Source organism: Nicotiana tabacum, chromosome 17 (genome assembly GCF_000715075.1).
Source record: "Nicotiana tabacum cultivar K326 chromosome 17, ASM71507v2, whole genome shotgun sequence".
Lineage (NCBI taxonomy): Eukaryota > Viridiplantae > Streptophyta > Magnoliopsida > Solanales > Solanaceae > Nicotiana > Nicotiana tabacum.
Genome location: NC_134096.1, coordinates 130,496,104 through 130,511,298, shown reverse-complemented (window position 1 = coordinate 130,511,298; position 15,195 = coordinate 130,496,104). Strand labels below are relative to the sequence as shown.

The 15,195-nt window shown below is 37.2% G+C and overlaps 1 protein-coding gene across 1 annotated transcript; it reads right to left on the bottom strand.

Moving 5' to 3' along the window:
• Positions 1-2,289: 2,289 nt before the first annotated feature.
• LOC107794873 (strigolactones hydrolase CXE15) lies at positions 2,290-3,575 on the bottom strand. Its single transcript, XM_016617418.2, has one exon. It carries the CDS (start codon positions 3,482-3,484, stop codon positions 2,474-2,476), a length of 1,011 nt encoding a protein of 336 aa, XP_016472904.1. The 5' UTR covers positions 3,485-3,575; the 3' UTR covers positions 2,290-2,473.
• Positions 3,576-15,195: the final 11,620 nt, after the last annotated feature.

Sequence of the window (15,195 nt, the reverse complement as noted above, 5' to 3'; positions counted from 1 at the left end):
TTATTGGTAAGGGTTCGATTACCCATTTCTTTACCTTAAAAAAGTATTTGGCCCAACGAAGATATTTTATGACATTCAGTTGCATTTTGTTCAAAATAAAATCACGAGTTTCTCCCTAGCTCACCCTCCCCAGTCCCCCCTCTCCTCTTCCCCTTTGTGAAGTCTAAATGAGGGATACTCTCTCATATTGAAATTGAAATATAATCGAAAGCGAATTAATAATATCGGGAAAAAAGAATCAATAATGTACATATTTTCCACCTTTAATATTTGAAAAACAAAATATATTTTAATTAAGTGGACTTGATGATTATTCTTATTACTGTTACGGTTTCCCCTTTAAGCTATTTTGCTCATTTTGACAGTGTATACAACTTTCAATCTATTGACTTTGTTTTTAAATGTAAGTATTTTGAGTGAATGAGAACGGAAACTTAGAGGTGTGATCAGATGAAAATTTTTGGAAGCACTTTTAATGGTAGTTAAATAACTTGTGTCTCATGTGACCTTTTGCCTAATATAAAAAGCGACCAAACAGAAAGCATAATTTTAGTGTCTGAATATTTTTGGGGGTTCCTTATGGTAGTTCCAACTTGTTCTCATCTCACTTTGACTATATAGTTATGTAAGGGGCATACAAATCGAATCGAAAAATCGCATCAAATCGAAAAGTCAAATCAAATCGATTAAAAAACTCGACTAGGTTTGGTTTGATTTGGTTTGGTAATGAGTAAAAAAATCCGAACCAAACCGACATATAATTAAATATATAATTTTTATATATACTTTAAAGATTTTATATAAAATTTTCTTTAAAAAATGTCTAGAAATATTTGGAATTATCTTGCAGGATATAATATTTAATAGTATATGAAATGCTCCATATTTATTAATCTTAAATAATTGAAATGCGTCAATCTCTTTGTTCTTCCATATTCATATCATATGTTAAGATTTATTAAATTCTTATATCTTTTTCGAATGTTAAGTGATTGTTATTATTTAGGTATCATATTGATTTTTATGTTTAATTACTAAATTTGGTTCACCTTGAAAGTGTATATCAACGAAAAATTATTGTGAGACGACTAAAAAGAATAACTATTAGGTGTTACTAAGAAAATTATCCCATAAGAATATTTTAATAGATCATATATTTGTCAATTTTTTTTATATTTTTACTAAACATATACTCCATCCGTTCCAATTTATGTGAACCTGTTTGACTGGCACAGAGTTTAAGAAAAAATGAAGACTTTTGAAATTTATGGTCCTAAACAATTCAAAAAGGGACCCAGAGTATTTGTATGGTTATAAACGCTTCTCATTAAGGGTAGAATTGTAAGTTTAAGCAAAATTATTTTCAAATTTAGAAAGGGATCATTCTTTTTGGAACAGACCAAAAAAGAAATAAGTTCATATAAATTGGAACAGAGGGAGTATTTACTTATCAAAAATTTGACAAAGTAAGATTGAAATGATATTTAAGTAACAAAAAATCTGAAAAATCCGACAAAACAAACCAATCCAAACCGATATAATGGGTTTGGTTTTAATAAAAACCGATCTAACCCGCCATCTACACCCCTATAGTTATGGATGTATGGTACTTTAACACGTTTTCACCAACAAAACATGTGGTAGTCGCCAAGTCTATCACTTACTTTTCATGAACAATTTTGGCAAAAAAGAGTACATCCGACCAACAAATGTGGTAGGGGCAAGTCTGCTACAAAAATGTCAACTTCATTTTCTTTCTTTTAATTTCCAGTTTAATTCATGAATTATGAGGATCACCTTGCAAACAAATCCTTTTCAAACTGCTGCAAAAAAGAAAAAAAAAGGTGATATCTAACAATTATTTCTATAGTTGAACCACGCAAAACGCACTCGAGAACTTCTAGTGAAATTACCCGACTCTTCAAAGAAACTTCTTTCACATCGTCGTTCCTATAACTAAGCTCATCTTCAAAAACACGGCAAATACTTTGACTGATTCTAATTAAATTTCTTTTATTTCAACCCGCATGCACCCGCATATATCTAAATTCACATTATCCCGTATATGTCTAAACCCACACCGCCCCACACCCGTATCGCATCATTGCCATCCCTAATACTATATAGCTTATCAAATTTTTTGTTGTTGATAGACGAATATCATATAAAAAAAAGCCTCGAGTAGACTTATTGACGTTCGAAATTTAAAGATATTATTCCATGAATCTCAAAATAAGTTTGCCCACTTTTTAAAGTATTAAATAAACTTTTACTACCAAAGAAAAAACATTTCTACGCAACAATAGAATTTTACTCCTTATAATTATAATTACAAAACCATTAGAACGTGACAATCAACTTCAGATAGACGGTACATCAAAAATCTTGAACATGCAACAAACTAATATTCATGCAATATATATTATCCTAAATTCCCATGCTTATTTGAACCAAAACCGCAAATATTCTCCTTTTAATGCTTGCTGATGAATTCTGCTACGGCTTCAAAAAGCTTTTCAGTTTCAGAACCAGTTACAGGGTCCATTTCAACAGAAATTTTGTTCAGATAAAAGCTATGTCCCACTCCATTACTGTTAATAAACAGCTCTACATCCTTTTTCCCCTTTTTCATAGCTTCGTAAAACTCCATTTCAGTGTCCTTTATCAGATCTTTCTCCGCTACACAGTACAAATAAGGCGGCAAGTTAAGCTCCTCCACCGCCGGCGCTGCATCTCCCATTGGACATGTTATTGGATGATCCTTATTGCTCCCTACAGGTAAAGCTAACCCTAGAAATTTATCTACCATATCTAATGTTAAAAACGGGGTTTGCTCTTGTTCTAGCTCCGATTTGCTCCGATAGGACCGCACGAAACCTGGATGGATCGGAATTGCGCCGGCGAGTCGCATTGGAGATAAGTTTTCCTCGCCGGCTCTGACGGCGACTTGGTGAACTATGTTACCGCCGGAGCTGTCTCCGATGAGGAATACTCGGTTGAAATCTGCGTAATCGTTGAGCCAGGGCTCGTGTCCTTGCTGCAGGGAGAGGTCCCGGAGCCAGAGGAGGGCGGAAAAACCGGCATCGCAAGCGGAGGGGAGGCGGTGCTCCGGCGCGAGGGGGAGGAAGACGGAGACAATGATTGCGTTGGCCACGCGTGCTAGGCGCGTGTAGACAGTGTAGTACATAAACCAATCAGCTTGGCTGATGCAAAAGCCGCCGCCGTGGAAGTGAAGAATGACGGGAAGCTTATTGACGGAATTGTCTTTTCGTTCAGGTAAGTAGATGCGGAGACGGCTGCCGGAGTTTTCGTCGGCGACTACATCTTTGACGGCAACGCCGTCGATGTAGTCGTCGTGCGGTGGGAATGGCTCGGCCATGAATTTGACTTCGGGTGGACCGGTCCAAGTCCGGTCTACTGAACCGTCTTCGAAAACTCTAAGCCAGCCGGATACTTCCTCTATCACTTGCTTTTCATGAACCATTTTGGCAAAGTTTGAAGTGTTTTTTTTCGAGTTATCAGAAATTTGAAGAATGAAGTTTGTTTAGTGTGTACCTTTAGGTTGCATGTGCGTGGCTATTTATAATGGTGAGATAGGAAAGGATAAGAAAATTTGTGGTAGTTTAAAGGAAGGTTCAAAGAATTTTACAAAATTTTGGAGTTTAAATAGTAGGAAGAGCATTAGCATTTGGAAAGTATTTTCCTGACAAATTCATAATGAGTCAATCCACATTTAGAAAGTAGATTTTGTGGAAGTTGTTACAGCCTCGTTTATTCTACCAGAGAGGAATTAGAATATTGGTCTACGAACAAACATTAGAAATTATACATTAACGTGTTTCAAATTAAGATGTAAAACAGTACTCTTTAAAATATTTGTGTGGAAAAGGTTAATCCAATGAAAGCATATAAAGACAGTTTACAAAGCTAGCTAGTTTTTGGATTGGTAATAAAAAAAAGTCAGCTTTTGTAAAATCATTAAAAAATAGTCATTGTTTTAGCTGAAACACGGAAAGTTCTAGCATAATATGCTGGATTATGGAGCTCCTGCATATAAATTTTAAATATATTATGTTGAAGCTCCAACATATTATGAAATTCCAACACATTATATACTGAAATTTCAGATGTAAAAAATTTAAAACTCCAACATATTATATTATGCTGGAATTTTTCCGGATTAAGCAGATTTTATTTTTACATGAAAATGTGGCTAAATTTCGATTAATTTTGAATATGTGACTATTTTCCCATTATCGGTTGTAAATAAGACTATTTTTTATTTTTTTCCTGTTTCGAAATTATATATTAATAAGAAAAAGTTATTTGAAGACAGCTGGTCCCAACATGTGAAAAATAGAGGAAAAATATAATTGTGCATTTACAAAAGTCTAGAAGTATGACTTAAATAACAAATGTGGCAGCTACATTACATATTTGCATTCCGCGGACAACTCTTTCCTACTTTTTCGCTACCATAACTTTCTTCCCTTTCTATTATATCAGATAGAGTGTCTATCTATAATCAAAACACTTAAAAACGACTATTTCCTTCTTAAATAGTTAAAAGGTGACAATTCAACATATTTAATGCATAGTTTGATATGATGTGTATTTTTTAATAACAAATATAGAATGTTTAATAGTCTAGACACTTCTGATGTGTTTATGAAAATGATATGAAGATTTTATATATTGTATAATGCTAGTATAATAACGGTATTTTGTTGAATGTGTTATGTGCAGCATTTGTAAATTATATATATGGTATTATGCTAGTATAATAATGGAATTTGCTTTTAGATGTGTTTTATATAAGTTAATTTCTAATGTTATACCTGGGATAATAATTATATAATTATGGTATCATGATTCATGGTGAAGGCTACTTCATATATATTCCAAAATAAAAAAAACATAATTACCCTAAAATATATTTATACCGTAATTATACATGGTATGTTTTGGATACAAAAGAATTTAGACCATACATATACTTCATATATATATATGTGTGTGTGTGTAATAAATATTTTTATCAAAAATATACTTTCCATTAAGATAAATATACCCATAAATATAATATGCAAATTTTATCTTTATTTATAACAAAAATATAACGATAAAGAACAACATTAACCATAAGTATGTCATCACTTGATACTCTTTGATTCAAATCACTAAAGCAGCCTGATCTAATTCCCCTTCCTCCAAATAAGAGAAAACAGAAAGGATAAAAAAAGGTGAAAAAACAATACAATATAAAAGGAAAAGAAATGGAAATAGAAGGGGTTTTTTTTGTTGCTTTGTGAAGAGGAACAAGATAATAAATGCAATCCCTAATTTTGTGGAAGATAGATAAATGAGTTCTCAGTTACGTAATATTAAAGAGAGATAATATTTTGTTTGAATATGCTACATTTGTTATAAAATATGCTATTATTGAAATAATTGAAAGATAGTAATATTGATATAAATATTTTTTTATTAGTGACCTACAATGTTAAAATCTCAAAAATAATTGAATTGAATGATCCGGCTTGGAATAGGTAAGGATAAAATGTCAGATTTGATGAGCTTTGGTTTATGGGGAGCAGTGGATTCGTGGTTAAAATTTTTAAAGGCAGCAGAGTTGAAGATTTGGAAATAAAAATAGAGTAAAGGCTATAAATAGTTTTTAAAGGTAGTAAATCGGGAAATTTTCCTTGTTATTTTGTTAGTTATAGAGTTATAGGTCACGAATTTGGCGAAAAAATGGCATATACATACATTATTGACATACATGAATTTAAAAATATCAAAAGGACGTTGGTCATTAAGTCGTTATATATTTTTTTGAGAAATTTTCAGAAACCACTATTGTTTAGTGGCTATTAACTTCCTATAACTACCATATACATAATTACTTCATATAGCTACTGTTCAGTTCTTACGGTAGTGTATTCGCTGTATTCGCGCTGCTGTATTCATGAATACAGCAACAAAAAGCGCCTAAAAATCAGGGTAGCCCAGCTGTACGCGCATGTATTCACATGTATTCGCGCTATGTATTCATGAATATAGCAGCAAAAAGCGCCTAAAATCAGGGTCGTTGTAGCACTCCAGAAAATTTTGAAGTACTTAAGCGCTATTAAGAAAGTTGATGTGCGCTAATTATATTATTTTGTGTGCACACGAGGACTATTAGATGTATATATAGTATATATATATATATATATATATATATATATATATATATATATATATATATATATATATATATATATATAAGCTATCTTATATACTATATATAAGATGTATATATTCAAATTGGGTTGAAAAATAAACTGTTTAGCTTTCTGAAAGAATTTACTATTCCCTCAGTTCCAATTTAAGTGAACCTATTACATTTATGGTCCATTCCAAAAAGAATGACCCCTTTAGAGACAAAAGGATGTTAAAAATAATATCTAAGTCTAAAGACAAAAATATTGTAAAGAGATATGCCTTGTAATTTTATTATAGCATTAAAAAATATGGCAATATCTTTCTTAGTCTTCACCCCCTGTGGAATGAGCAGCTAATACCACCATTGAGAAGAAAAAGAAACTAATCAAGATATACCAAAATATAAGTTACATAATACATACTAATTTTTATTCATACAAGTTACATGGTATTTCTTACAAACTTCATAAATCTATCAAGGTCCGGAGGAATTTTCGTTGGTGGTGGCGGAAAAGTAGCTTCGTCATCGCCACTTCCGGGAGAAGCAACATCCTCCGCAAGTTTAGCTAGCATTTCTTCGTAAGCTTCATCTTCATTTGGTTGTGATTCAGCAAGTCAAAAATTTCTTCTTTCCGACCGGATCCAATCTCTGAAAAGTATTGATTTTTCCAAACTCTCCCTCATAGACGCTCTATAATCCCCGAGTTAAAGTCTTGCTTGACTGAAAGCGCTCTCTGATGCCATTGTTGAAGCTTGAATAGTTAAAATGTCTCGGGCCATCCTTGAAAGAACCGGAAAGTGTTTTTATTTGTCCTTCCACCATTCCAAAAGATTAAAGGAACCGTCAGGATTCACTTCCTCAATTCCCTGCGACAAATAAACTTCAAGCTCATTTAGTTGTGAAAAATCACTACTACTAGAACCTTGAGAACCCCTAAACCCCGCCCAAGCACTAAGTGCTCTTACTCTCGCAATTCTTTTAGATGATTGAGAATGAGAAGAAGAATGAGTTGGAACATTTGGTCTAGCATGATTTAATGCAACTTGATAAGTATTAAAAATAGTTTGAGCATTTTCTAACGCTTCAAACCGCTTGTCATTTGGACATTCCTACAATAAGTTATGACCAAATTACCAAAGGCTGGCAGAGGAGTCTGCGGATGCGAAGCATCCGGGGCCGCGTCCAAAAGAAAGACTAGCAGTGAAGTGCTACCATAACATCCAGGTCCGCATCCAAGCTTTGAAGAGGAGTGAACTGGGGATGCGAAGCATCCGAGGCCGCGTCCGAAACCCAGAAATATGGGCCTATAAATACAAGGTCAGGGGAGGAGAGTATTTTGAGTATTGGGGGTTATGAATCTTGAGGTGAAGGGGCAATTTTGAGCTCAAATCAAATCCGATCATCTAAGATAAGTTGTTAATGATGTTTTGGGTTGATTCTTACTCAATATACATGAGTTCTAACATCATTCTTACATCCAAATACTAGATTTCATCATCAAATCCTCAAGAACACAAAAATTATCAAAGTTGTGATTTTTCAAGATTGATCTACTAGAGGTAATTCCAATGCTTCAAACTCGTTTATTATGAGTAGTTAGAAGTATTTGAAGCATTTGTTATAAGTTTTAATGGTTGAAAGATTGGATTATAAAACTCTAGTTCATGGCATGAATAGTACTTTTGAGAAACTAAGAGAAAAGATGAATGGTAATCTTGGCGATGAAATTTATGAATACAATGAACCAATGGAATTATTTGTTAGCAAAAGATGGAAATGATCAACTAAGTAATCATCCGAATTATATATTTTGCAAGTGTTGGTTATGGAAGACGATGAATAGTAACTTGGTGGCAATGAACAATTGATGTAGTATCATTAATGACTTTGAATGGGTATTAAAACATAAGAATGAAGTTGAATGGTCTAGCATATAAAACTATTCGGCGATTTGAGTTGTTGGAGGCTTGTAGCCAACTTATGAGCCATATATGGATGTTGATCAATATCTTAAGTCATATTTTAATATAATTAGGATATATAATTGTAGATATCGACTTATTGATGTTGAGCATTTTAATCAACATTGAAATGATGGAGGAGGATTGAAAGCTTGTGAATATTAATAAAGCAAAAGCGAGGTAAGTTGATTAAAACTTACTCTTCTTGAGGGACTTTCTCTAAAATCATATTTCGAGTTAATACTTAAGTTGTTTGCAAATGTGCTTTCGTGTTTGTGGGGATAAACAAGTATGGATATCTCGATGTATTAAAATATTATCTTGCATATGTAGTGTCATGCTGTTATAAAATTTTATTTTAAATCTTGATGGCAAAATGACACTCAAGGTAAATGTTATAAGTTTTTATCAAAACTTACATATTGACAAGAGTATACATATTTGAGTTCTAAAGATAAGTTTTCATGGAAAGTATTTTTTTGAAAATTGATGAGCAGAATAACACTTGTGGTATCTTTTAAAGATTGATGTTAAATTGCTAAAGGCTTTAGCATGTAAAAGGTTTTTTATTTTTAATTATGTTCAAATGGTTCGGATTGACTATAAATGTCATAATTTGGTAAAATAAATACTTTGAGCTATTTGGTTATGAATATATTTGTGGAGTATCAAATATTTTGGGAGTTACTTGTGTTCACCGAGATTGGCTTCAGATATATTATGTTCATCGTCATGAAACTACACGTGCCGGTGTAGGCGTAGATGGTCACTTTGTGGTATAGACTACGACAGAGTGCTCTCCCTCGAGAGGGTACTATTTTGTGCTATTATTAGCATGGCTGAGTCGATTCGTACGACACTACGATGAGAAGACCTGAGCAAGTAGGGTATATGATACTTGTCGCTAGGTACATAACCTAGTTGAATTCTCATGTCGGTGATGGTATAGTACTCCCAGTGAAAGGTAAGGATGATTTTCTTATGTTTAGGCCTAAGGAGCCAAAAATGATTTCGATGACTTAAAACAAATGGAATTATTTTGTATGATTTTATTCAAATCTTGGATTGATGTAAATGTTTTAAAAGCTTATATTGTGGGTTATATTTCACTTGGTTGTTATTTAAAATAACAAGGGTCATGAATTGATAAAATTTCTTATCGTTTTATATCAAATATTTGTGCATTATTTTTATAAAGTTTATCCCAAGAACTTAAGTTAGAGAGAGTCTATGACACTTACTGAGTACCGTTGTGGTGCACTCAGCCCTTAGGGCCCCCCTCCAGGGCCCTACTTACTTTACATGTTTCAGGATGATGTATGATACATGACATGCGGCCAGGCTAGGATGACTCTCTTTCGAGGTATTATAAAACACCACTTTTATTTAGTGGTAGCTATTATGTTCTTTCTTATTTTATTTTGTTAGAATTACTCCAAGTGTTGGTTTTATTCTTTGGTATAGAGGCTCCATAGATAGTTGTGAAAGGTTATAGTAACGGAGTTGTACACGACATATATAAAAATATATTTATTTTACTTAGTCTCATTGTTATTATCAAGAAAGGCGTCATGAGTGATTTTCAATTTCAAAATATTTTATCATTTAACTTGAAAATGTATATGATTTTCAAGGAGCTTCCGTAGTGAAATTGGTTTTCATGCATATAATTTGGGTGCATCACATGGTTTGGTTCGCTCGGGTTGAGTAGTGTGCCGGGTGCCAATCACGTGATTTTGGGTCGTGACAGTCGTCCAGTTGTATACGCATGTATTCATGAATACATCAGCAAAAAATGCCTAAAATCATGGCAGTCCAGCTGTACGCGCATGTATTCACATGTATTCGCGCTGCTGTATTCATGAATACCAGTAAAAAAAATGCCTAAAATCAGGAAAGTACAACTGTATGTGCATGTATTCACATGTCACGAGCCAATTTTCCCTCCGTGTGCCGTCGTGACGGCACCTAGTCTCTACAACTAGGTAAGCCTAACATTTTTGTGGAATAATGAAATAAAAATATAAATTTAACCAACTATTCAAAATACACAACAAATCCCAAAATTCGGAACATCATGAATCATAAATTATAGAAGGAAAAATCTAGTGTCTCTACATATCAGAATCTAACAAGGAAAATACAGAAGATAATGGACATTTGAAAGAGTAGAAGGGGACTCCGAGGTCTGCGGACGCGACAGATATACCTTGAAGTCTCCAAAGCTGTCCCGACTCATTGATAGTGCGGCTGATAAGGTGCACCTGGATCTGCACACGAAAAACATGTGCAGAGAGTAGCATGAATATACCACAATCGATACCCAGTAAGTGCCAAGCCTAACCTCGGTCGAGTAGTGACGAGGCCAGGTCAGGGCCCTACTGGTAAATATATATAATAAAATAATATAGAGTATAATACCGCAATAAAGTAAAAGCTGAAATTTAACAACAATGAAATCATAGAAGGTAACAGCTCAGTACACAGAAACACAACAGGGGATCTCCCGAGATACCGTTTCGTAGTCTCAAACGTAAATGTGGAGGGGGATCTCCTGGAATACCGTTCTGTAGTCCCAAAGTAAATATATAAGACATGGGGATCTCCCAAAATACCGTTCCGTAGTCCCAAAGTAAATATACAGTACAGGGGGATCACCCGGAATACCGCTTCGTAGTTCCAAAATAAATATGCAGTACATGGGGATCTTCCGGAATACCTTTCCATAGTCCCAAAGAAAATATGCAGTACAGGGGGATCTCCCAGAATCCCGTTCCGTAGTCCCAAAGTAAATATGCAGTACAGGGGGATCTCCCGAAATACCGTTCCGTAGTCCCAAAGTAAATATACAGTACATGGGGATCTCCTGAAATACCGTTCCGTAGTCCCAAAGTAAATATGCAGTACATGGGGATCTCCCGGAATACCGTTCCATAGTCCCAAAGTAAATATGCAGCGCGAACGATAGAAATACAACTACATCACGAAATTCTTACGATTTAGACTAAGTACCAGTCATGGAAGAAGCAGGAAATTCACTAAGCATGTTGCACAGAATTTACATAAACAATTAAGACACGTAGACATGTTATATTAGACTAAACATGATAGCTACACATAATGGAATAACTCAATTAAGAATGGAAATAGATTAGTACTCATTAAAATAGTATAACTCAAAATAACAGGAAAACATGTTGCTGCTCAGTAAGAAAATCGGGTTTTACCACAAGTAGCCCGTGTACTTACTCGTCACCTCACGTACACGGCGTTCACATATCACAATAGTTCCTAATCTTAAGGGGATTTCCCCATACAAAGTTAGGCAAGCCACTTACTTCGAGTCAAGCTCAATTAATCGGTCACAATGCCTTTCCCACAAATATCCGGCTCCGAATGGACCAAATCTAGACAAAAGCAATTACGTATCATAAATACAACAATAATAGACTCATCTAATTAACGAAATTAATATTTTAATGAAAATTCCAAAATTAACTCAAAAATCGCTCGTGGGGTCCACTTCTCGGAATCGGGTAAAGGTCGTAAATACAACACAATGACGAATGAGTCAAGATAAGGCCGGAATATACTGTACATCAAGTGCATAAAAGATGATGGGGCATTAGTCAGCCCAAAAGACATAACAAGAAACTCATAATGACCATATTTGGTCCTGAAAGCCGTCTTCGGGATATCTGGCTCTCGAATCTTCAACTGATGATATCCTGAACGTAAGTCAATCTTGAAAAACACTCTGGCACCCTGTAACTAATCAAATAAGTCATCAATACGAGGCAATGGATACATGTTCTTCACTGTGACTTTGCTTCTTCTTCACAAATAAGACAGGAGCACCCCAAGGTGACACACTAGGCCGAATGAAGCCCTTATCAAGCAATTCCTGTAACTGCTCCTTCAACTCCTTTAACTCAGGAGGAGCCATACGATATGGAGGGATAGAGATGGACTGAGTGTCCGGGAACAAATCAATGCCAAAATCAATATCTCTGTTGGGCGGCATGCCCGGAAGATCAGCTGGAAACACATCTGGAAAGTCCCTCACTACTGGAATTGACTCAACTGTAGGGGTATCCATACTGACATCTCTCACATAAGCTAGATACACTTCACACCCCTTCTCAACCATTCGTTGAGCTTTAAGAAAAGAAATAACTCTGATGGGAGTATACTCTATGGTACCTCTCCACTCTAATCGCGGTAAATCTGGCATAACCAGCGTCACGATCTTAGTGTGACAATCAAGAATAGCATAATGGGGCGACAACTAATCCATGCCCAAAATAATATCAAAGTCCACCATGCTGAGTAATAATAAATCGGCTCTGGTCTCAAAACCACTAAGAGCAATCAAACACGACCGATACACGCGGTCCATAACAAGAAAATCTCCCACAGGAGTAGACACATAAATGAGGGAACTCAAAGAATCCCGAGATACACCCAAATACAGGGCAAAATAAGAGGACACATAAGAATATGTAGAGCTCGGGTCAAATAATACCGATGCATCTCTTTGACAGACCAGAACAATACCTGTAATGACAGAATCAGAAGCAATTGCCTCTGTATGAGCAGGAAGTGCATAATATCTAGCCTGGCCTCCCCCTCTAGGGCAACCTTTACCTCCCCGACCTCCACCTCGAGCTGGCTGAGCAGGTGGGGTGGCAGTTGGTGCTGTAATCATAGCCTGAGGACCCGGTGGAGCACGTTGTGGCTGAGAAGTATGTGGAGGTGCACCCCTCCTAATCCTGGGGCAATCTCTCACCACATGGCGAGTGTCGCCACACTCAAAAGAAGCTCTGGGAGAGCGTGGATGCTGTGACTGGCTCGGGCCAGGTCTGCTGGACTGGCCTCTAGGAACACCCCGTGCAGGAGACACACTAGATACTGGCAGTGCATAATAAGGCTCATGGGGTCTAGAAGGAGCTGGAACACCGCTGGCAGCTGGAAGAGCTGAATGAACGGGGCGGCTCACATAACCCCTACCATGGCAAGCTGCTAGGGCACGAGCTCCAGGATAATAACTAGTCTCTCGAGACCTCTTGGCCTCCCTCTCCTCTCTATCCCGGGCAAACATGCCCTCAAATCTCCTGGAAATACTCACAACCTGCTGATAAAAAATATCCATCTCCAATTTCCTGGCCATACTATTCCGTATGCTGGGGTGGAGACCCTCAATAAACCGTCGAACCCCCTCTCGAACCGTGGCAACTAAGGCCGGTGCATGTCGGGCCAAATCACTGAAGCGAACTGCATACTCTGACACAGTCATAGCACCCTGGCGTAGCTTCTCAAACTCCGCGCGCCATGAGTCCCTGAGGCTCTGAGGGACATACTCTCTCAAAAATATGTCAGAGAACTGAGTCCATGTAAGTGAAACTGCCTCAGCCGGACTACTCAACTCATAAGCATGCCACCACTGATAGGCTGCTCCTCTAAGCTGGAATGTGGTAAAAGAAACACCGCTCGTCTCCGCTACACCCATAGTACGGAGAATACGATGACACTCCTCCAGAAAATCCTGAACATCATGTGAAGCCAATCCACTGAAAGTAGGTGGGTGGTACTTCTTGTACCTCTCAAGACTGAGATGCTCCACCTCAGAAGCTACTGCCCTAACCTCGGGCTGAGCAGGAGCTACCGGCTGCATTGGTACAACCTATGGAACATGGTCGACCTGAACCCGCTGCTCTGGAGTACCGGCGGCGACGGGAGTCTGTGCTCCTCCCCCGGCCTGAGATGTGGAAGAAGCAAGTGGAATCAATCCAGCCTGAGCTAAGGTGATGAACATGCTCAGAAACTGTGCTAGAGTCTCTTGGAGGGCTGGTGCAATGACATGTATCTCAGGTGCATGCCCTCCAGCTTGAGCTACCGGGGGCTCCTCTGTATCAGCTCGTGCGAGTGCTCTGGCTGCACCACGTGGACGTCCTCGGCCTCTGTCCCGGCTCAGGCCTCTCGCGGCTCTAGCAGGGGGCGCGGATGCCTGTTCATTAGATCCGTTTGTACGTGTCCTCACCATCTATGAGAGAATAGAATACAAAAGTTTAGAATCTTTGAAGTCAACAATTTTCGCACGACAAGGAATCAAAGTAGTGAAATTTTCCTAACAATTCCATAGCCTCCCGAAGATAAGTACTGACATCTCCGTACCGATCCGCGAGACTCTACTAAACCGGTTTGTGACTCACGACACCTATGAACCTAGAGCTCTGATACCAACTTGTCACGACCCAATTTTCCCTCCGTGTGCCGTCGTGACGGCACCTAGTCTCTACAACTAGGCAAGACTAATATTTTTGCGGAATAATGAAATAAAAATATAAATTTAACCAACTATTCAAAATATACAACAAATCCCAAAACCCGAAACATCGTGAATCACAAACTACAGAAGGAAAAATCTTGTATCTCTATACATCAAAATCTAACAAGGAAAATACTGAAGATAATGGACATAAGAAAGAGTAGAAGGGGACTCCGAGGTCTGCGGACGCGGCAAATATACCTTGAAGTCTCCAAAGTTGTCCCGACTCACTGATAGTGCGGTTGATAAGGTGCACCTGGATCTGCACACGAAAAATATATGCAGAGAGTAGCATGAGTACACCACAATCGGTACCCAGTAAGTGCCAAGCCTAACCTCGGTCGAGTAGTGACGAGGTCAGGTCAGGGCCGTATTGGTAAATATATATAATAAAATAATATAGAGTGTAATACCGTAATAAAATAAAGGCTGAAATTTAACAACAATGAAATTATAGAAGGTGACAACTCAGTATACAGAAACACAACAGGGTATCTCCCAAGATACCGTCTCGTAGTCCCAAACGTAAATGTGCAGAGGGATCTCCCGGAATACCGTTCCGTAGTCCCAAAGTAAATATGCAAGACATGGGGATCTCCCGGATTACTGTTCCGTAGTCCCAAAGTAAATATGCAGTACATGGGGATCTCCCGGAATACCGTTCCGTAGTCCCAAAGTAAATATGCAGTACAGGGGGA

What these genes read in the sequence shown, in the direction of transcription:
- LOC107794873 (XM_016617418.2), bottom strand. Translation starts at nt 3,484, where the DNA reads ATGGTTCATGAAAAGCAAGTGATAGAGGAAGTATCCGGCTGGCTTAGA.